The following is a 23,020-nucleotide window of genomic DNA, read 5'->3' on the forward strand; positions in this document are numbered from 1 at the left end:
TCAAAGTCAAATGTTTCACCACATGTGAAGAGCTTCTTCATCTGAACACTCATATTAACTCATCTCGTGTCCAAGCTCACTCCTGTGTTTTTCCCAATAAAAAGACAGAGATAGCTTAAAACAATCACACATACACAGAGCATCGTCCCTCACTGCCCATGATCACAGCAACACATCAGTCTGTTGTAGAAATCTTGTTTATAGGTGTTGTGAAGTCGGATGCGAGCGGAGGCCGTGAACGCACCGTGATCGGGTCAGACAGGACAGGTGAGTTTCACCTGCAGCTCACATCTGCTCCAGAACAAAAGGAGGGCGACTCACAGGCGGGTTTTAACCTGAGGACCAACACACGGAGGAATATCAGCAGGTAGGTCAGGGTCAGTTTTGTTTTAACGACACTAACGTCGATTTAAACACGTAAAAACAGCCGACAGCCGAGATACGTTGCGTTCAACGAGCGTCTGAGTGTGAACCGCAGTTAATATTCTCCGTTGTCTCTGGTTCAGTGTCGAAGTGGCTGAGTGCTATCACCAGTGCTGCAGTTTTCCTCAGGCTTTTTACCACTGGACGAAACGTTTACACGAGTAATGTTAAACGGCGAACTTAGCTAAGCATAGATTGGTGCTATTAATTAGCCCCAATGTAGTGATGGGCGGATGACACCTGAAGTAAACACAGCGACAACCGGTGGCCAAAGGAACAGACGCCTCACCGTCAACGCTTAAAATGATTTTTAGTTGGGTGCCTTCACTGTTTCAACTGGATTTATAATTAATACTCAACTGAATTATAAAAAAAAAAAAAAAAGTGAATTAATATAAATAATGAAGGGAACTAGTTATCATTGTTATCAATGACCTGGTGTTTTATTATCAAGGACCTTTCAAAAGTCAACACACCAATGGTTTACTGTGGGATATATAAAGTTCACTTTGTCTGAACTGAATCGCACCAAGAGGTTTGTCAATTTTTGTCACTATAAAAGTATTTATTTTATTGAAATTTCTATCGTTATTTCTATTAGGCACAGGTTCTGCAATTACTCCGTATACACTTAGTAGTAGTATTTTGTATTTTAGCTTATAATACACTCTAAACCATTATGTGTACATTAATGATATTTATTTAGACTTGATACAAAAATATTATTCTTTGGACTCAGATATTGTATTACTGTAATCTGGATCAGGCTGACACAGGACGTTCCTTCAGAATATATAGTCCTATCTTATTTAATCTGTAATTGGCTGAAACTGAATAAAAACCAAAAGGACAAGAAGAGAAATTGAATGTGCATCAGAAAAAAAGCAACAACAAGAAGAACTGTGCACCACAAAGACTAAAGAAGTCAGTGAAGATGCATGAAAGCAAGTTTTATTCCTATTGTTTGCAGTCTGAATGATTGCTTTTTAATTGTATTTGGAGTATCAGAAAGTATCATTTAGTTTAAAATAAGCTAAAACTACCCTATAATGAATCGTAATAATGTGAAGCTTACAGTTTTCTAGAGACTTCAAAAAAAGTTGGAATTCAAACGAAATGATAAAAAGCTTTTATTCTTGTCTGCAACTGTAAAATTGAGGGAATATTTTTATAGTCTACAATTTTACTGCAATTTGAAAAGTTTACTCATCTTACTTTTTTAAGTTTAAGTTGCCAAGATGATTTTTAACTGAAATCACAAAAAAAGGTCATTAGAAATAAGCAATCACATAATGAAACAAGTTTGAAACAAACTACCAGGTCAGTCAAAAGTTTTTAACACAAAGAGGTAAAAATAGTTCTCGAACTGTCCAAAAATCCATCAAAGTTTACAGGATAATTTCAAGCTTCACCTGTGACATTGTGTACTTATTTCAGTTGTGTGCACAGTGTTACTATGAAGAACATTTCAGATGCGCTCACCTTCAGTTACTTTCAGTCACCAATTCAGTGTCATTTGTCATCAACCTTGACACACACCGTGAAATAAAAAATGTTCCTGATGCTGGGGGTCATATCAGGCTCATATATAATGTCCTCTCGTTTTAGAATACACTGATGGCTTTTTTATAACCTGTGAGGTCACCTGACTGCTTGGTGTTGGTTGGTGTTTGCAATGTCACAATCCTTAGAAAATCTTTTCAAAGCTACAAAAATAAAGTAGTTTCTAGTTTTAATACGTTTCCTTTCCAGTTAATGTGGATCCATTTGTCGGCATCTGTTCAAACACTGTTTCTCTTTATAGAGACCAGGTCCGGATGTCTTCAGGAGGAGTTGGTTCTGTCCCCAGGTTCGACCGGGTGCGAGAGATCCCTCACTATGACCAGGTCCCTTTGGACCCCTTATGGCATAATACTTTTCCCTTTCCCCCGGGGCCCATGAATGGAGCAGTGCAAGCTCTCAGCTTAGACCCCCTTCCCCCTCCCCCTCTACCTGGTCAACCAGCTGTTGGTCCTGAATCTTTCTACCCTTCTAGCGATGAAGACCCAACGGAGGGCGATCATGATGCCATGGACATTAAGCCAGTCCATCGTTTTGTTCCTGACTCAGTCAAGAACTTTTTCCGGGGCAATAGCGGCAACCGTGACAGCCAGGGACCGTCCATCCCTCCGTCAACTGCCCCTCACTCGCCTGCACCCTCATCCAAGAAGAGTTCCAACTGCCGCACCACAACAGGGGTCCCCTGCTCACCCCCCCACTCCGCTCCTCCATCTCCGTCCCTTCCTGGCTCCAACTGGGGCCACAACGGAGGCTCCGGGAGCAGCTACAACGCTCACAAGGAAGACGGACTGCTACTGGGTGCTGAAGCTCTCAGCTCTGCATCTGCAGTGCCCACCAATCTATCAACACAGACCTATCAGGAGCGGGTGGAGGAGTATCACATGCGCTACGCCTACATGAAGTCCTGGGCTGGCCTGTTGAGAATCCTTGGCTGCGTGGAGCTACTGCTTGGAGCTGCTGTGTTTGCCTGTGTCTGCGCATATGTTCATAAAGACAACGAGTGGTTTAATATGTATGGATACTCTGGGCCACAGCTGTTTGGAGGACTTGGTGGAGGGGCAGGTGGATCGGGGGGCAGTTACTACACAGGCCCCAAAACTCCATTTGTCCTGGTGGTGGCTGGTATGGCATGGATAGTGACTGTTATTCTAGTCGTTCTTGGGATGTCAATGTACTACAGAGCCATCCTTCTAGACTCTTCCTGGTGGCCACTCACAGAGTGTTCCATCAACCTTGTGTTGGCTGTGCTCTACATAGCAGCAGGGGTGGTGTATGTCAGGGACACCACTCGAGGAGGGATGTGCAACATACCAGTCTTCAATAATGGAATAAACGGGGCGTTTTGTCGCACAGAGGCTGGCCAGAATGCAGCCATCGTCTTCCTCTTCATCACCATGGTGCTCTACCTCATTAGTGCAGGAGTGTGTCTGAAGCTGTGGAGGCATGAAGTAGCCAGGATGAGGAGGGAGGCACTGGAACAGGAGGTCTGACACACACCTACAAACACACTGGAAAGCTATAGATCGCTAATTGCTGAAAATCTCTGCATACAGTTCAGAGTACTTTCCCGCTGCTTCAGTTCAGTTATCTCAAACCCCCAAAAAATGGGGCCAGATGCTATATCTGTTATATCAGTATTTTTTTTTTTATAGATTTTCAGGCAAAATAGAATGATCAATTTGAGTATAATATTAACTGAGTGTTTGTTTGAAGCTTAATCTCTTAAAGCCTTGTCACAAAGAATGCCAGAAGATTTAATCGTATGTTGTTTGTAATGTTTTCTTCTTTTAGACCATTTTCTGAAACTAACCATAGCTTTCAAAGCACAATGACTAAGAGTCAGTGTTCATAAAAAAATTCTAAACTCCTGGATAGGTTTGTTTTACTCAGAATCCTGCCCTCACACCCAAAAGCCCCTACTTGTGCTTATATTTGCTCTGCTTGTGCTCAAACAATGCTCTTGCACAGATTGATGTTGCATGGACACAATGCATGCCCCAGCTTCAGCTGCTTCTGTGCACGCGTGAAAGAAAAATTGAAGGCCAGCTTTAGTGTTGACAAATGACATTGTCCTGCCCTCGTTGTGGGTGGGTTGGCTTTACTTCTTTAAGAGTCCTGTACTGGAGTGCAAGTAACCGCCCGTAAAGGGGAAATGCGAGTGCAGACATTTCACATATGGGAAGAAGCAGCGTGGGAAGAAGAGCTGAGGCTGGAGCCCAGGAGATCTGCGTGTGAATGAAAGCTCACAGTTTGAACCCAAGCAGAGCAAAACTAGGCACAAGAAGGGAATATTTGAGTCTAAGTGTAGGGTTTCGAGGGAAAGCTTTACAAATTTGACCATGAAATCAATGGGCCTCATTCATCAATATCTTCGTAAGAATTATCTCAAATTTGTTCTTAAGAAGTTTTTTAAGACCCTTTACCTTGGTTTCATGATGCATTCTTAAACTTCAAAAATGTTTTAATCTGAATGTAATGTTTTCATATGTTCCTAATTAGCATAGGTAACATTTTAACTAAAAGCTGTAGCTGTGACCCATTTAATATATACACACCAGTGTGTAAAACTTAAGGATTAGTGACTATTTTGGTGACTTAATATTCTCTTTAACATGTTCATATGTTATAAAAAAGTCTTATCTTTTGCAGTTTAGACAAAATATTCAGTGCATGTCTGTTCTTCTCTTCAACATTTCCATGTTTCGAAAACATTATGTTGTGAGGCTGAAATAAATTATTAAAACTTATAGTTATTTGTAGAATTAAAAGTAAATAACACAATAACTTTTAATTGTTTTTTATAAAACTTGGAACACTGCACATATAATAAATAACTTACCTTTTCTTCTTAAAAAAAAACCTAGATGAAAACTGCATCATCATTCCCTCTGTCTATAGTAAGTATCAAGTTTTGCTTATTTTGTGTTCTAGTAGACATTGAATTGTAAACAGTGTACATGAATTGACCACGTGACTGTGATCCTCTGCTGCAGCTGGGTCCAGGCTCCAGGGCCTCAGAGCAGACTCCTCTCCCCACCATCCTGCCAGACCTCATGGACGCCCCAAACAGCTCTGCAGCTGCTCCTGTGAGGATGCTGGAGCCAGAGATCCTGCAAGGTCACATACCAGCCGGATACATCCCCAAACCTGTAGTCATAGCCGACTATGTGGCGTAAGTATTACCTTCTAAGTCACACTTTCCCAAGAAATCACTTTTTATAGAGGAAGACACATATCTTTCATAAAAAATATAGTCCCTGGATTTGTTGTAATGCTCCATGGTTCCCACATCAACAAAGTTTTTAATTCTTTTTAGTTTTTAGTTCTGTCTTGAGGGGAATTCTTTGGTGATCAAACCAAAATTGTGGTCATAGATCACACTGTCAAACACTGAAGAGGTTTGGATACCTATATTCCAATATTAACCCCATTAAGATAATAGTGTAAATAAGACACCTTCATGTCAACAGCATTTTCTGAATACTTTTACCAGATTTGATGACACATGCCTGGGTGTAAAATAAAAAAAGCAGTTGCAGCTTTTGTAAAATTTTAAAGAAAATGCTCCAAATGGAAGCATTGTAATTATTTCAGGTTGGGGTTTTAAAGGGATAGTTCACAAATTTGAAGAAACTGATTATACATTTTTCAAACGCTGTTTAAAAAAAACACAACATGCCTCCAGACTGCTCGTGTGGTGTCATCCAAGGGTCCGTAAGCCCCAACAGTCAAATTATAATTGAAAAACTGCATCATTTACGCCAAGTTTTAAGCCTAAACGTCCTCAACATGGAGTAACGATGCTTGTGGATGTAGCGATGCCCTTGGGGGAGAGCTTGGGTGCATTGTGTGTGCGTTTCCGGTGTGCGTGCGAACATGAACGCGGCTCAGAGGATATAAGAGATTTAGGCGAAATAATCTTAAATGAAGTGTATTTTGAACATAACTCATAATTGGGCTATGCTATGCTGTAACAAGTAAACAGAATATAAATTAATAAGGTATTAACAACTCATACTCAACCATATTCAAAATAATGTCTTATTTGACTAAGGTCAATAATAGGGCTGGGCAATTAACAGAAAATTTATCGAAACCGACATTTAAAACCTCTAACCGACCAAATTTTGTTCATGCCGTTTCCCAAAACGTGCATTCAGGAACTGTCAGGTTTGTGCTACGTTCCATGCTGCATCACATTGCCTAAGAACGTGTGTTTTCTTTTGTCCTTTTCTCCAGGAAGTACCCCAGCATACGCTCAGAGGAGGAGAGGGACCAGTACAGGGCTGTGTTCAATGACCAATATGCTGAGTATAAGGAGCTGCACAGTGAGGTTCAGGCAATGGCTTCTAAGTTTGAGGATATGGACGAGATGATACAGAATCTTCCCTCCCGGCCGTCAAGCCAAATGGTACAAATCTCACTCACATTCACACAAACAACCTGGAATATACTTGTATACACACTGCACAGCTATGTCCACTAACATGTTGCCTTGTTTCAGGAGAAGGAGCGGATCAGTGGCATTTTAATGGAATATCAGAGAAAGAAAACTGTAAGTAAACGTCATAAATGTGATTAATAATATTTGCGCTTCCACCTCTGTTATTCAGATTCAGGGGAACAAAGACTCTCACAAAACATAGTATTACGGGGCAAGTAGCATGAACCCCAGCTTTACGAATAAAGCAGGTTTTTGTATTTATCATTTCAAACACTTGTCTCTGAGTCTCAATGAAAAGAAACACAGTGCACAGCAGCCTGGCACAGAGCAGACAAATTCCAGGGCATCTTGTTGGCTGATCTAATCACCCCTGATCTGCTCATACTAGTTTGTTCACATGAGGCTTACTGTCACTGGGGTTATATTCTCTTAAAAGACGACTTAAAAAGCCAAGTATGATGGTTGATCACCCAGTGGACCATCACAAAGAAAGGCGATTTTACTTTGTATTTATTTGAAATGGAGTAAACGATTGAGGAGCTAAATCTATCTATTGGACAACATTGTTGTCCTGGATACTTTTATTTCAGCCTCACCTAAATCCACTGAAGAGAAGAAAGAGGCCAGTTGGACAAACATGCACACATTTATAGACATTTAAACATATAAAACCCTAATTGAGGGAGTGTATTGTTGTCACACCACTACCTGGTTAACATCTTGATTAACCACACAAAATTACAATGGTATCTAAGAGAAAAAGTTACAGTTGTGTTCGATAATTATCACTAGATGTAAGACATATCAAAGAAATATGGACCCCAATAAGTTAGCTGACCCCTTCTGTCAGACAAGTGTTTGAAATGGTCATGTTCTATATATTACTCTAGTCATTTTCAGACCCTGCTTGTCTGTTAAACCCAAATCTTTCAACCATGATGAACACAGTTCAGACTTTCTGTTTCATTTAATTAAAGTAATAATGCATCACCTCATGTTAAGGCTCAGTAAATAATGTTAAATGTATTAACATCATTGGAACAAACTAACCCAAAAAAAATATTGGGACGTTTCACAACACCCACATTATTAAATGTATTTGTATCGGTGGTCTAAAAATGTGTTCAGGCACATAATTAAAACATGGGAAGGTGGTTTTGCTTTTGACCACAAAAACCTGGTTTGAAGTCAGTGCTGCAGTGTTTCATGTGTAAAGCAAGTGAACCTCTTCTACAAAGAAACATTTCTCTTAATACCTGAAACATCTGCTTGTATAATAACAATTCGCCTAGGTGATCCAGGGGTTTAACGGGAATGGGAGATGGCACTCTGGATTTGTTCATGTTATGAGCAAAACCCACTCATTATGAGATTATGTCCGACCTTTTTGAACTATGCTCCTGGTGGGGCAACTTTTGTTTTCCCACTGTTACACTAGCAAACTGTGCTTAACTCACTTGTGCCATGTGATATGGACCATGTGCTCAGATTGTTCAAACAGAGCCATAAAATTAGAAGTGTCTGTTGAAATTGGAAATGTATAATGCACCATAGTGTGATTGATGTCCAGGCTTCACCCCTTTTAATTATTTCTTGAACTACCAATTGTTTTCTTGTACTACCTTCTACCTGCTGTGGAAGCAAGAATGAACCTTGAAAAGGATTTACAGTGATTTATTTTAACTTACAAATAGAGCAAGACCGATATACGCAGTAAACATTGACAGTGATACACCCTCAGGATGTAACAGATTAATACAAACCAAAAAGATATACTGAAATAGATTTAGCAGTAAAAGTTTCACCCACTTGACATCACGTGCCACAAATATCACTTGAACGTGAAAAAAATATTAGCAGCTTGACGGTTAAATAACTATTTACGAAATTGAAAATAAATACAATTTAAAAGACTTGTTGAGGCTGAAGTTAAGGACTGTATAACACCTAGTTGCTAGAATTGCCCCTTTCAGCACCAAGGAAAGCGCCACTCGGCCCGGAAGACCATATTACAGTATTTAATATAAAATGATCACAAAATGCATCAGCACAATGCGCTAGCAACTTAAAAATGTAGGACCATTGTCAAATGAGTTGTTAGAAACCAAACCAGGAGTGTTTGAATTCTCAGTGTTGTTGTCATAAGCAGTGAGTCACACTTTTGAGAATGTAACCATGTTGTAATCAGCCGGCAGAAACTAGGAGCCTTATTGTACATTATAAAAAAAGAGGAAGTCAAATGTAAAACATACTGAGATCATCTACAGGTTTGATGATCTTAAATCTTAGTATTTAAGTAGGTGGTGGACTTTCAACTATGATTTTAAACTGGATGCTCAAAATAAATGCACTCAAATGATTTTGATGATTACTCACTATAATGTATAATTATAGTGGCTGATCATTTCAATTGTGCTAAACATTAGTTAATGGAGTAGTATTTAATTTTTGACATTATTTGTCGTGAAGGTAATACTTATCTTATGACATTATGTAAAGCTTTGGAGAATCAGAAATAGTAACTTCATTTTCAATAGAAAGCTTGTAAACACTGGTCCAGTGGGGTTTGAAATAAGGTATGAGGTATCTAAAGAGATGCTATAAGCTCTATTATGAAACTTCTAATTTATAGAGTGTCTATTTTCATGCTCTGGACAATTGCCAGTGGCCAGAGGCATTCTGTTTTGGGGTTGCCCATCCGTCTTTCCATCTGTAACACTGTTGTGAACATTACACATCTCAAGAATGTTTTTAAAGATTATCTTTAAATTTTGTATAAATGTTCAGTTGTACTCAATGATAACCTGATTAGATTTTGGTCAGAAGTCAAGATCACTGTGATATCACAAACCACATTTTTTTCCCTTGTGAATGTGTTCTCTCAAGAATGCCCCGAGAGGAGTCTCGTTTTGTGTCAGCAGAAAATCCCCTGGTGTAAAAAGCTAATCACGTCATACCCAACAAGTTGGTCTATACTGCAAAAAGTAATTTAACTAATTAACAAATACAGTTTTATGATAAAGAGCTTTTACTTTAAAATAAAATACTTTCATGTATTCTTCTCTATATTAGACTGACATGAACACTTTCCCTTGATATAGAGGAGTGTGATCACCAGGAGGGGAACCAAAGATGAAATCTATAAAATTATTTTCTGTTTTTCTCGTCAGGACCCGACATATTTGGAAAAAAGGGAGCGGTGTGAGTACCTGAAGAACAAGCTCTCTCACATGAAACAGAAGATTCATGAGTACAACAAGGTTGTTGACTGGAACGATGGCAAATAAACATGGGGGTTTTACATTTAACATGACACAACACGTGCAGTCTGCATCACACATTGTCGTGGTGCTGATGTCATCAACTTGCCATTTCAGCCAGTTTCATCACTGTGTCTCAAGTTTGGTATGTCTTTAGTCCAGGGTAGCAGAAAAATGTGGCAATGGATGGAAACTGTTCAACTGGCTCCTGCAAAGAGGCCAATCTGTGGATGTTAAAGACACTGTGGTGCACATCGCTGGATGCATGTGTTTGCTGAAGTAATTACAAGAAATGGGTTTTGTGGCTGACTCAACATTGCCTGGAAAGATGAGGCAAATGATCTGGCTGTAAATAAAGCAGATGGCGAAGTTAATGAAGGCTTATGTATAAAGGAAGAGTAGTCGTTCTGCAACAGACAGAGGTGTCTGTAGAAGACTTGTTGGTTAGGTTAACAGTTTATATTTGTTCGGATATGTTTCTTTATACTGTACTCCATGTCATACAATGGAGGCTGATCTACTTTTTCGTCATGCTATTAGTGTTAAGGTTTTAGATGGTCACTAAAAACTCGCCCAGTTGAATTTTTGAACCATCTCCCAACCTGTTACAAATAGTGAAGTTAAAGATTGTTGTTTTAATAATTTTTACTCCCTCAATTTGTAAACTTATTTGTATATTCACGTTTAATTGTTTAGTGTTCATCTTTTTATTACCAATTAAGCACCTTTTTTTTTTTTTTTACATGTATTTTGCCTTTACAAAAAAGAAAACTTTAACCATGAAACTACTGTTTTTGTGACTGTCATTCACTGTGGCCATTTAAGCTCAGTTTTGCAGGGCAGCGGCAATGAATGAGGGAAGTCAGTGGGGGAAACATATGGAAAATCTGAACAAAGCTACAAGCTTCTATATCTTTGTTTGAAATCATTGTTTATCCTCAGTACAGTAGAAATGTCAGGGTTTTATTATCTTCAGTGGCAAGAAAAGGTCACAGAAATCTTTCTAATCACCTGCATTTATGTATACATTTATTTCAACAGATCACACACAATTTAATCAAACAATTCATTTTAATCTAATGCAAATAAGTATAGTGCTTGTCCATATTGAAAGCTTCATTCAAATGTTCACAGTGTGGGTTGGAAAATGTGTGTGAAATTCTCAGCTATTAACTTCTGAAGCCAACAGCCAGGATTTAGTAAACCTGGATGTTTTACTTCTAAAGTCTAGTGATACGAACCAATTTAACTGCAAAATTATTGATTAGGTGAAAATGAAGCCCACAGCTGAAGATTTTAAGGAATCATTGGGGTTTAACATCTGTAGTCATGAATCAACCACACACAAGTCAATGGTGAATGTGTAGAGCATGAGTCAGCACTCTCCAGAGACCTAAAATCTACCAAAGACAAAATGAGACTCAACAACACTGCTGGGTAAATGTTTCATCATGCAGCACTATGTACAGCATATCATCATGAACCAGCTCTGAAATGTAATGGTTGGCTAACTTTTCCAAATGGTAAATGGGTGTGTCCACTAAAGACTCATGGGATTATCATGGTTTAATCACTTTGTGTTTGACTGTACGTGGGATTTTAGATTAGGTCACATTTTGTGGCCATTTAATGTAGAAAACCAGGTCATCCAGAGGGTTGACACACTTTGTAATACTGTGCAGTCTGATTAACACAGTTACACAATGTGTTTATCGAAACCAATAATAATTTTGTTTCAAATTGTGGTCTAACTTTTTTTAAATATCAAATGATGCACAATATGTTTAATTAATCACTATTATTTTGATACAGAGTTAGACAGAGTGTCCATGCATTGAAAACTGAACTATAATTAGTTCTTACAGTGGTGGTGGAGGTAAACTAATCCATTAAGAATCCATGCTTACTACTGAAGGCGTGGCTCTGCTCTCAGATGACTGGTTCTGTGGGAAATACAGGTTATTCTCAGTCTATAAAACAGTCAAATGCAGGGGCAGTGACTATCCTTTCAATCGTAAATGACGTGGATGAGCTGGAGAACAGCACCAGTAAATAAAAAACTCACACACCCTCCTGAACTGACTAAGCCTGGAGCAATGTGTTTTTAGCAGGATCAAGTTTGGCAACAGTGAGGATGCCTTACCCAACGAAACAGCCTTTAGTAATTCACTACTGAAACTTAATCCATTGTCACAATCAGAATGAGCATTTACTGAGTGCAGCATTTTTATTTAGTGATATAATCCACATTTATATTATGTAGGATAAATAGGTAGGATTTCTTACACATTCTTATGCTTTATGTAAGTTAAAAACATTAAGTTGATAATAGTTGGGGGAAATTAGAATATATGGAAATACTTAAAAATGAAGCTATTGACACAAGCTCCGTTTTACTCATTAAATTTAGCTAATTCAGTCACAATTTAATACAAGCAGTGTTTATACTCTTTTAAGATTGTTTATGAAATCAATCATATTAAATAATTTCTTAGAAACTGCAACAAAAAAATGTAAATTACAAACGTTTATTTGATAATACTAGAAAAACATATATAAGAGACGGTGAGTTACTTGACAATCTAAATAAGATGAGGTTTGGGCCTTTCAAATAGAGTTTGAAGCTTAATCACATTCAAGTCGCTTAAATAAAAATATAGATAGATAGATAGATAGATAGATAGATAGATGAATGGATGGATGGATGGATGGGTGGGTGGGTGGGTGAGTAGGTGGGTATAGATGGATGAATGGATGGAGGCCTTTCCCTTATACCTGTGGTGAAAACAGCAGGTACAGAGAGAGAGAGACTGAGAGAGAGGACAGGTTAGTCCTGTCATACCTGGGGAACAGCTCACGTGACCGGCTCACACCTGGAGGTGCGTCTTTTTTCTACTCCGCGAGTGCGCGCTGCAGAGTATGGGGCCACGCGCTTAGTGTTTTAGACTAGCGTCGCTTCTGTTTGTGTCAGGATCAGACGGTGCATCGTGTAGAGGTGAGTGTGTTTCAAATGTTCCGGCTGTGTATGATTAGAATAACCCGGGCTTGGCGTGTGATACACAGATGACCTAACGAGACGCGGATAACAGCAGCAAATTACCAAACAGTTTAATTAGGCCGACGCCATTTCTCTGACTAAATGTACCTGCATATTCACCTGCCTTAATTTTCTTCTGTGTTTGTTGAGGAATTTGCGTCATTTTATGTTTTTAAAGACTGTTTTATCTGCATTTCTTTACTCTGTCGTCCTTAGAGATGTTTTTTTTTTTTTAAATACAAAAGCCTGGAAGCTGTGTTTGTCTTTAGTCTGTTTCCCTGTGAACTTGAGTGTAAATAGAAACTAACTGAGCAGTGAGGGAGTCTCTGTTTGTGCGCCAGAACATCTCCACCCACATGCTGCTGCTTTGTTTCACCACAAACAACCTGTGATGAATGTCTTCCTCAGCAGATACCTGAGGAAGGTCACTGTTTCTGTTGTCTCTCCACAAAAACGAAGTACTTTTATCACCCGAATCCATTTGATTCTAAATCCCCTTAATTCAGTGATTTATTAAATTATAAAACAAAGGAAAAAATCCAAATCTCCGACTTTGTACAAATGTTTATTTAATTTAAGCGATCCACTATGATCTGAGATGCATTTGTAAGGCGTCAGTGCACAGGCTACAGTAATTGATTTTGGTAAAATAGGAGTAATTCTGTTTAGATTTTTAAAGTAATGATTTACAAAGCTATTTTTGAAGGCTACAAGTGTGACGTTTTTTTCTCGGGGTATAATTTGATAAGAATACTGGCAGACATCTACAACATGAGCATTTTTTCTTTGCCTTAGCCAGTTCAGTTGCAATTTAATACAGTGTTTATACTTTGTTAACGTTGTCTATATTGTGCTTATTGTATGACTATCAAAACATTTGTTTTGAATGCAGGGGTCCATCCCCCATGCTCTCTGTAGAATGTGCTTACTTCCCACACACAAGGGAAAGACTTGTGTTTTATTTTGTCCTGCTGCAACTTGTTTTCAGCAGAAATGCAGAGCACAGAGAATCAAAAAATATAACCACTGAAAGCAGGCATTGTAAATCCCGTTAGATTTGCTGCCCTGTTATTGTTTACTTAATTTTGTCATTTTGGACAATGTATTATCTGCTAAAAGTTCTGGCTCTTGTTAGAAACAAAAGGTTTTCTAGAGAAACGTTTGAATATTTCCCAATGATAGGTTTTACAAATCTTTTCATTTTAGTATTAATATCAATATTGTCATATTGGCACTAATACTGACCATTTTCAAGCTATACCCAAACATAATTTGAGCAACACTAAATCCATTTCTGAATAAATGTGTTTACAAATGAAAGCAGCGCTGCCTGTGAGGCAGGAAAATACATTCCAGCGCTTTGTAAAATTGTGACATTAATGTAAATAATATTTGATGTGCGGGAAATAGTCTGAAAATTAGCATTCGTCGTCACTGTATTGAGTTTGATGGAAAAAACAGAGGATGACACAACAGTTTGTGACATTGATACTCATGATGAGCATTTTACAGTTTTTTTTTAACAAGGTGAGTGCCAGCTGGATATCAGAATGCCGAGAGACAAACATGGCCCCCCAGCATACCCGGCAGGTGGCAGTAAACAGTAAGTCGATCCTCATCTTTCCCTTACTACTACAAGTACATGAGCTCACACCTGTCACCTAGGACTGACTACTTATAATCAGATCTTATTTACCTGCTATATACGCAAATAAACACACTGATCAAAGACCAAGATTCATTTGAAATAGCCAAAGAAACAAATAGAAGATCAACATGTGATGGTCACTATTAATTTTAAAAATACTTTCGGTTTGTAGGTCAGAGTCGTTGGTCCTTTAATGTGGTCCAGGATGCATGTTCACACTGAAGAATGTGGCCACATGCGTCCCACTTCTTATTATGGTCTGAGTCAGCGTCCACTTGTGATTGGATCTGTCATGTGAGGCATGAACAGACTCACACAATTGAATAAATTCAGTTGGAGATATACCGATATTCGCATCTCTTGAGCTTCTTCTTCGTCTTCTTCTTCTTCTACTAGCTGAGGGCTCCATCATTCACATCATAGTTTTTTCCTCTTTCCAGACAACCCTGTCTCCTAAAAATTAAATTTCTGTCCAGCTAAACTGCTCCAGCAGATATGATTTCTATTCCCTCTGAGGATGTATTTAGAATTTACATATTTGGCCAGGCAATACTATGCTCATACTGAACTGGTAAAAGGCTCAGAGACATTGTGTTCCTTTTTAATTCAAGTCACTTTTATTTGCATAGCACATTTAAAAACCACAGGAGTTTTCCAAGTGCTCTTCAATCACAGCGGATGGATTAGAAGATCAAGTATACATTATAACTAGAGGAATAAATAGCCTGACGAAAAAATCACACGACACGAAAGTGCTTTTAGAAGAAGGCTTATTTTTCTATTTTGTTTGATCCAGTTCAGCATTACCAATGAAAAAGATACTCAATAAATCAGTCAATCCAAACAGATTACTCCCCACAATTTGGATGGTTGTTTATGACATATTCTGATTCAGCTTCTTGAATATAAGGACTTTCTCCCTTTTTAAAATATCTCTTTTAATTAATACATTTTTCTGATTTCTTATTTCTCTACTGGTTACACAGGACATGAAACATATTTTAACTCAAGCCCATGCAAACTGTATTTGTTTCTCGAGAGGAGTTACATTTTTACTTTTAGTGTCACTGTGCACATGTATGTGTGTTATTCAATGACCCCTTGTTTTTCACCATTCATAATTTAACTCTGTATGACCTCCTTGTTATTTAAAGTGAATCTCTGTGGCAGGAGCTGCTTGTCTTGTCTTTTTTAAACCAACTCTGTATGAAATGTATGGGTGTGTTTTTTGCTAATCGGATGCACAAAAACATGTGAACACCAACATATAGGCTTATTTGTAATCAATTAAAGCAGTTAGGAAAGCAGGACTTTAGTTTTTAGGTGAACTATCCCTTTAACACAACACTTTTCCTCTCCATCAATTATCAATCAGAAATAGATGACCCTAAAAAAAAATATTCATCAGTAGGACAAGTAAGTTGTCACCACTCATGTCAGGCTTGTCCAGTATCACTGGAATAGCGGCCTTCTATTTTTATCATGTTGTATTTGTCATGACTTTTAGTGAGGAGGTGACGGATCAGTCTGTTATCTTACAACTCTAATTGAGCTCTCTCCTCGTCTGTTGCAGCCACAGCAGCAGACACAGGCGCAGTGAGCTTGTGTCCAACCCAGCCTTCTCCTACCACCCAGGAGACAAGATGCTTCACTTCTACCGCTGGACCTCACCCCCGGGTGTGATGAAGATATTGTGTATCATCATCGTCATCATGTGTGTGGCCGTGTTCGCCTGTGTGGCCTCCACGCTGGCCTGGGACTACGATATGAGTCTCATGGGTCTTGGAGGTGGAGCTGGCTTGATGCCAGGTTATGGTGGTGGTGGTGGTGGCGCATACGGTGGCTCGTATGGCGGTTCATATGGTGGCTCCTATGGCGGCAATTACGGCAGCTCATATGGAGGCGTCGGTGCTGGCAGTGGCAGTTCCTACGGAGGTGGAGAAATGCAAATGGATCCCAAGACTGGCAAAGGCTTCATCATCGGCATTTCAGCCATTACCTTTATAGCTGTGCTCATTATATTCGTGTTGGTTGTTTCGAGGCAAAATGCTGCCCGCTCAGTAAAGTTCTACCTAGCAACCATCATCATCAGCGCCATCTTAGCGTTTCTGATGATCATTGCCACTATAGTGTACCTGGTAGCGGTGAACCCAACAGCCCAGTCCACAGGGTCTGTCTACTCCAGCCAGATCCGACAGCTGTGTTCCCAGTACCAGACACAGACCCAGGCCCAGGGCATCTTCCTAAACCAATACCTTTACCATTACTGTGTGGTGGAGGCTCAAGAGGTGAGATATGCTTGATTTTGTTTTTTTGAGATTGTTTTTGTCATTCTGTGGGGCAGGGTGCAGTTCAAGGCTCCTTGACCAAAAATCCAATAATGTCTCCAGTAATAGATAATCACCAATATTGCAGATTATTCTGTATAATTAAAAGTATTTTTCCACTTAAAGACACAAATGACCACGAAAATAGAACCATTGCTTCAAAATAAACACTTAAAGAAAAAAAAAAAAGTTGCTAAGAGAAGCAAACTCTGCAAAAGTCTTCATCCCAAATTTTTAGTTATTTAATTTACTTGAATTACTGAAATCTGCCTGTTTGATTAAACCATTTCTTCACATGTCGGAGCTAGGTTTAGGCAACTCCAAAAGTCTTGGAAGATAATATCAGTGTTGTTTTAGCCTCACTTACAAAATATCACTTGTGCTTTCACATTATCATTGCTAACTATTCACTGAAGTCAATTATCTAAAGTGTCTCTGAATGCCTCATCCAGCCACTCCATTTATTTGACGAATGTAAAACGTCATGGTGAAACTGTAGGTAATCCATCACATTCAAAGACATGTCTTTGTTGCTAACTTGAGGAGTCCTGTGGTGTACACAGCTCATGTCATTAAGATCAGTGATGGATAAAAACTAGCAGATCACAGCTTCTGCATCCGTGGATTTTTCTGAGTCAGGACTTTGTTTCCACTTAGATATGTTGTTGAGTTTTTTAATGATCGATTTCTATTTGAGGCTGATGTCAAACGTTTGGGATTGTGAATGGATTTCTATGAACTCATCCACCCCCATGGTATTTACTATTCATGTAAGTGAGTGTAATTTCACCCCAGTAACATACAATGCTTTGGTTCCTGCAGGCCATCGCCATTGTCCTGGGCTTCCTTGTGTTTGTCGGTCTCATCATCCTGCTGGTGTTCGCTGTCAAGACTCGCTCGCAGATCAGGCACTGGGGCCCAGAGCGCATTCTCTGGGAGGAAGTGAAGGTCTTCACAGACGGTCCACACAACAGTGTCGGGGAGTGGGTGAGTGCGTGTTTGTCTGTGTACTTGTATGGCTTCACATTCTAAAGACCAGTTTTGGAATTAGGACATTTTGTCATGTCCTTACGTACTAACATATCTTCAAACACTTTAGCCTCATGGTTATGATTATGTTCAGGGTTATGGTAAGGGTTGAGTTTAGGTGTTTAGTTGGGAGGGTTGAGGCAAGGGAATGCCAAATGTAAATGAGTTTCCTTACAAAGGCAGAAGTACAGGAAGTGTGTGTCAGGTGACAAACCGGGCAGGTTGGATGGTTTCATCTAGCAGTTTCTGGGTGTGGTCTTGGAAGTTACATGTGCTGTGCTGTCAGGATGATTTGTTCTAAAAATAAAAACTACAATATCTAAAGAACACTTTAAATTCTAATGAGTGGATGTGCAAATTAACATAAATAAATTCTTGTGTTCTGACATTTCCCATATTTAAATAGTCAGCACCAATGAAAGTGTTGACCTGAAAACTAGTTTCGTACCAACATAGTTTTCATTCCAGGTGTGAACTTTTTCAAACATTTCAGCAGTGCTGCCTGAGGGACATTGTCTCAAGCGTCCTGTTGATGGTAATGCTTGTATCATTAGTATTCAAGCGTGCAGGGAAAAGCAGAGAAAACCGGTTAGTCCTTGTTTGAGTGTTTATCTTATGGTATGAACTGGTTTCTAAAGCCTTAATGAGGACAAGTATCAGAGGAGCCTGAGGAAAACCTGACCGAAACCTCAGGCAAGAAAATAGTAGGTTGCAAAAAACCTATCTTTGAAATACAATGACTAAAATCAAGGGGAAAAATCGAACTAAATAGCTTGAGTCAGTTAAGAAGAAAAAGTGAAAGCTATTATCGTGTTGATTATTTTTCTCTGCTAAGCTTGCTTGAGAAAAAGATAAAATTGTATTAAATGGACATAATTTGTACTGTAACAGTAACTTTGGGACATTTTTGTTGTACACTGTATAAACACTGTTATATCGGCAGTGACTAATACTGATGAAAAATCTCTACTTCAGGTGAACAATGTGACTGGTGACCCAGAGATAATGGTGAATGACTATAATGACAAAGTTGGGGGTTCCAGAGACTATCTGGACCGACTGGACAACAAGCCTCTTTACCTCCCAGGGTAAGCTGTGCATCTCGCAGTACACCTCACAAGTGCCTGTTGTTTGTTTGCAGACTTCCTTCAGTTAAATGTTAGCATATTTACACTGTGCTGATGGTTTACTCAGTATTCCGTCTGACAAATAGTAAGGTACTGTTCATGTATATTGTTTGACAGCCCTACAGTGAACACTAAGCAGTGAATAAGCAGTCTAGGACTAAGCTCAATAAAGTTTAGTATGATTAAGGTGGAGGCAGGTGGAGTCACACTCAGCTTGGACAGCTTTCCTTCATTCTTCCCTTCCTCCAACTTCGATAATGTTATAGGCACCGCTTAATTCCCAAATCAGGGTCCTAGCTTAGTATCCTGAAGAGTCCAGGTGCTGTAGAATGAAGTGGAGGGCCATGTTGACTTCACCATCTACAGCCAAACTGCCGCCAGGGGACCTAGGAGTGGGTCGACGTGTGAAGCAAGAGGTACCTGACAAGGCAGCCACAAACGTGTATAAATAAAATCAATAATTCTGTTCACAGAGATTCAGACATAAGCAGCTCTGTGGGAAACCTGAAGCCCAGGCTGAAGGACTATGACACTGGTGCAGAGTCTGGAGATGACCTGGAGGAGGAGGACTTCAGCATGTGAGTATGAAGGGATCTGTTAGCCAACAATTGTAATGATTATGACATTTGTGTTTCTATACCAAAAATCCATCTTCTGTGCACTGCCAAATGTATCCGTTAGAGGCCCTACTGGAGGCTAATAATGTATTATTATTGTATTATACATGTATTACCATGTGTGTTAATTTCATTCTGTTCTCGTCTGCAGGTTGTTTCCTTCCATTGTGGATGAGCAAGAACGTCTGACCTACAAGCGGGAGTTTGACCTGGATCACCAGGAGTACAAGGACCTGCAGTCTGAGCTGGACAACATAAACCAGGACCTGGCCCACCTGAACAGAGAGCTCGACCGACAGCCTGAGGGCAGTCCACAATTCTTGGTGAGTGGTGACGTAACAGTTAAAGTTTTGTGTCTTTGAAGTGATGATGACTATTCCACCCCTCTGTGTACGATGTGTGGTTATGATTACGATTAGAATAGGTTCAGTCACATTTGAGAAATTCAAATGGTAATGAGAACAAAGGTAGGAAAACGGTCCATATGTGTCTGAAAGTGAGTTTTGGGTCCTTTTTTTATCCTTAACCTAGAGCTACAAAGTACATTCAGCCTTTTTGATAAAATGTTCCAGAACCAGAAAAGTATTAATGTTTTAAAGATTCTTTTTTTTTCATATGATGAACATGGGCACAATGCCTATTAACGGACAGTGGCAGGGCATCCAAGGATGGGGTCAGTTGGACACTGGCCTTAGTTGATTCTGACTGACCCCTGAAGTGCCCCTGTCCTGTCAGTACTTCCCTAAAACTTTAAAAAAATTAATAAACTTCTCACTTACAACAATAGTAACAAGTAATATGACACTGTGTTAAGAATTTTAATTGTCTACGTTTATTTGAAGAACACAATGTGCTTGAACAAGCCTTGATTCAACGGTGTTTGGCTTTGCTCAAAGCTATTGAGCTGACAGTAAACAAAGAAGGACTGAAACGTGAAACCTTACTGAATACGAAATTCATACATACTACCATGGCAACCCACATGAGTTTATAGTTAACTGAATTCCCTGATTCAGTGTTCTGCCGATCATGACTGAAATACATTAAGAGTGGAATACTGTCATAGCAAGATTCAGACCTTACTATGTAAAGTGCCTTGAGAGAATTTATGTTGTGGTCTGGTGCAAAAAAATACAATTAAATTTAATATTTGGACAAAAAAATTGGCTCAAGGGTAACAAAAGGCTGAGAAATGTTAGTATGAATGGCTCAAGGGTAACAAAAGGCTGAGAAATGTTAGTATGAATGGGATGGTGGAGTCCTCTGATTGGTCAGATTGTTAACCCGCTGTTGTTCTTATCTCAGGATGCCATGAATAAATACACCAGACTGAAGAATCACAAGAAGGTAATGTACACACAGTGCTGTTCTTTACAGTATAATAAAGTCCTCTGGAAATAGAGAAAAATATCTAATTGCTTGAATTATTTTCTAACCTCTGCAGACCCCAGACTACCAGATAAAGAAGAAGAGGTGTAAATATCTCAGGTCAAAACTGTCACACATCAAGAGGAAGATCAGTGACTATGACCGACGACCATGAACCTTACCGCTGACCCATTCACAAAGGGAAAGTGACTAATCTGCAGTTTTCCACCGCAGCATGTTGAGATTGATCACAAACCGATATGTGATCGTTATAGTGAAAAGCCTGTTGCTTTATGTTACATCTGTATTGAGCCATTGAACTTTTTCAAAGACAAGTAGGTGAAGGAAATATTGATGTTTATTTTTTTTTATAGATATATATTATTCGACTTTTAAGGTTCTTAACCTCTGTAAGTTTATCATGAAAAACTTTTTTAACGAACAATTAAGTTGTGAATCTCTTCTGAAGTTAGAAAATTAGGGATGTGATGTGAATTGTCTTTGTTTCAGTACTAGTGAAGCACTTATTGTGTTTCTTTTATAGTTTAAAAAAAAAATCATGTTTGATTTATTCCTGTACAATGAATGTGCAGCTTAGACATGAATTTGTGGGATATGAAGTCACTGACCGCCCTTTGTAAATTATGTTAATTTTTTAACTTTGCAAATATTTTTAATTCTTGTATAAAGAGCTTTTCTGTACTTATTTTTGCTGTTTTATCTGAATGATGAAACCTCGGTTCTCAAATGGAATCCCCCAAATGTAACTGAGTGCTTTCTTTTAGGGTGTGTCAACAACCTGTTGGACATTTGACTTCTAATGTACTTCAGTTATTTTGAATCAAAAGCCAATAAATTCCTTTCTCCCTCTAACTATTTCACTTTGTCAAATATATTTTTTTATGAATTTTATTCATAAAATGAATTTCAAAGGAACAGTTTACAGTTCAAACATGTCCATTTGATGCACCCCATCAGTTAAATATTAAAATCAGTTGGTGCAGTGTTCATCAGGTTTTAACAGACTTTAAGGTATGAAAAGTGTTGATGGAGCAACTTCTGTGTTCTATTGATCTGAGGCTGCTACCAAGAAATCTAATTTCAATCATCGTCCATTCTTTAAATCATGCAGGTTTCTCTGATCTGTACATCATCAAAATGGGAGTTTTATTACCGCCTTTCCTCCGAAGTCCAGGTGTCATTGTGATGATCTAGTGGTAGATCTAACAAAATCAATGCTCGGAGGACTTGCGTTCAGCTGGTGCTGGAATGCTACTACCATTACAGTGAGGTTGGAGGTCCATATCAAAGGAAAATATCCTGAGGTGAAGGAGAATTCTTAAGGACTCCAGAATCAGCTTACACCTCCATACTGCTACATAATTACCTGAAAGGAGATATTGACAATGTGCTTTTATGAATTACTGATAGTAAGGTTTTCCTTGAAATGAGACCTTTATATCAAATTCAGGAGCCAGGCCTTTTCCACAGAATCCACAACATTACACCGCAATGTTTCTAAAGTAGCCCAGATTAGATAAAGCAAACTTCATGTTGCCTGAAGTCCACATAGGGTGTCATACATGTTTGGAAAGAGTATGAGGAGATTGATTCAATACTTCACTGCTAAGCCACTTACTGCAACTCACTGAACTTTGAAAGAAAAGATTTTCAGTTCTCGAGGATGCAGAGAATAGTTGTATCCAGATACAGTGTTAAGCTAACATGTTGGGTAAGAGCTCAGCCAATATACACAGTGGTGGTGAAGTGTTTTTCATATGGCTCCCAGATTTTCAGAGTTAACTGTGTCACATTTATGATGGGGATATAGAGAAGGAGGGGATTGACAGCTTAAACCTGAACCACACATACAGGTTTTCTGATTGGGGCTTTGGATTGAGAACAGCCTAACCAATACCTCATACCAAACCTTGACCAGGCACTCAGAAGTGAAGTTCTTCATCATTAGTACTGAGCTTTGGGCCCCATGAGGACTACTGTTCCTAACAAGGTCAGTGTTTATGATGGAAATGGTACTAAAGAGGTCACAACAGAAGAAAGATCAGTAAATCTTACTTAAAGTTGGTGTTAGTGTCATTGCGCTAAAAGGAAGATTGGGTGAAGAGCCAAATAGGGTACTCTGCAAACCAGTATACAAATTATCATTTGTATTGCTACTT

At 38.9% G+C, this 23,020-nt stretch overlaps 1 protein-coding gene across 1 annotated transcript; it reads left to right on the forward strand.

The window, feature by feature from the left end:
• Nucleotides 1–230: 230 nt before the first annotated feature.
• On the forward strand, nucleotides 231–21,713 carry LOC128437939 (MARVEL domain-containing protein 2). The gene is made up of 15 exons (XM_053420238.1): nucleotides 231–367; nucleotides 2,228–3,467; nucleotides 4,848–4,880; nucleotides 4,977–5,155; nucleotides 6,223–6,394; nucleotides 6,488–6,538; nucleotides 9,598–9,706; nucleotides 14,252–14,327; nucleotides 15,946–16,660; nucleotides 17,522–17,686; nucleotides 18,704–18,816; nucleotides 19,329–19,433; nucleotides 19,624–19,795; nucleotides 20,778–20,819; nucleotides 20,917–21,713. Exons 2-15 carry the CDS (start codon nucleotides 2,241–2,243, stop codon nucleotides 21,013–21,015), a joined length of 3,258 nt encoding a protein of 1,085 aa, XP_053276213.1. The 5' UTR covers nucleotides 231–367; nucleotides 2,228–2,240; the 3' UTR covers nucleotides 21,016–21,713.
• Nucleotides 21,714–23,020: the final 1,307 nt, after the last annotated feature.

Source organism: Pleuronectes platessa, chromosome 4 (genome assembly GCF_947347685.1).
Source record: "Pleuronectes platessa chromosome 4, fPlePla1.1, whole genome shotgun sequence".
NCBI lineage: Eukaryota > Metazoa > Chordata > Actinopteri > Pleuronectiformes > Pleuronectidae > Pleuronectes > Pleuronectes platessa.

What these genes read in the sequence shown, in the direction of transcription:
- LOC128437939 (XM_053420238.1), top strand. Translation starts at nt 2,241, where the DNA reads ATGTCTTCAGGAGGAGTTGGTTCTGTCCCCAGGTTCGACCGGGTGCGA. An exon ending in CATCATTCCCTCTGTCTATA is followed by an intron (nt 4,881 to 4,976) that starts GTAAGTATCAAG and finishes CCTCTGCTGCAG; the next exon opens with CTGGGTCCAGGCTCCAGGGC. An exon ending in GACTGAAGAATCACAAGAAG is followed by an intron (nt 20,820 to 20,916) that starts GTAATGTACACA and finishes TAACCTCTGCAG; the next exon opens with ACCCCAGACTACCAGATAAA.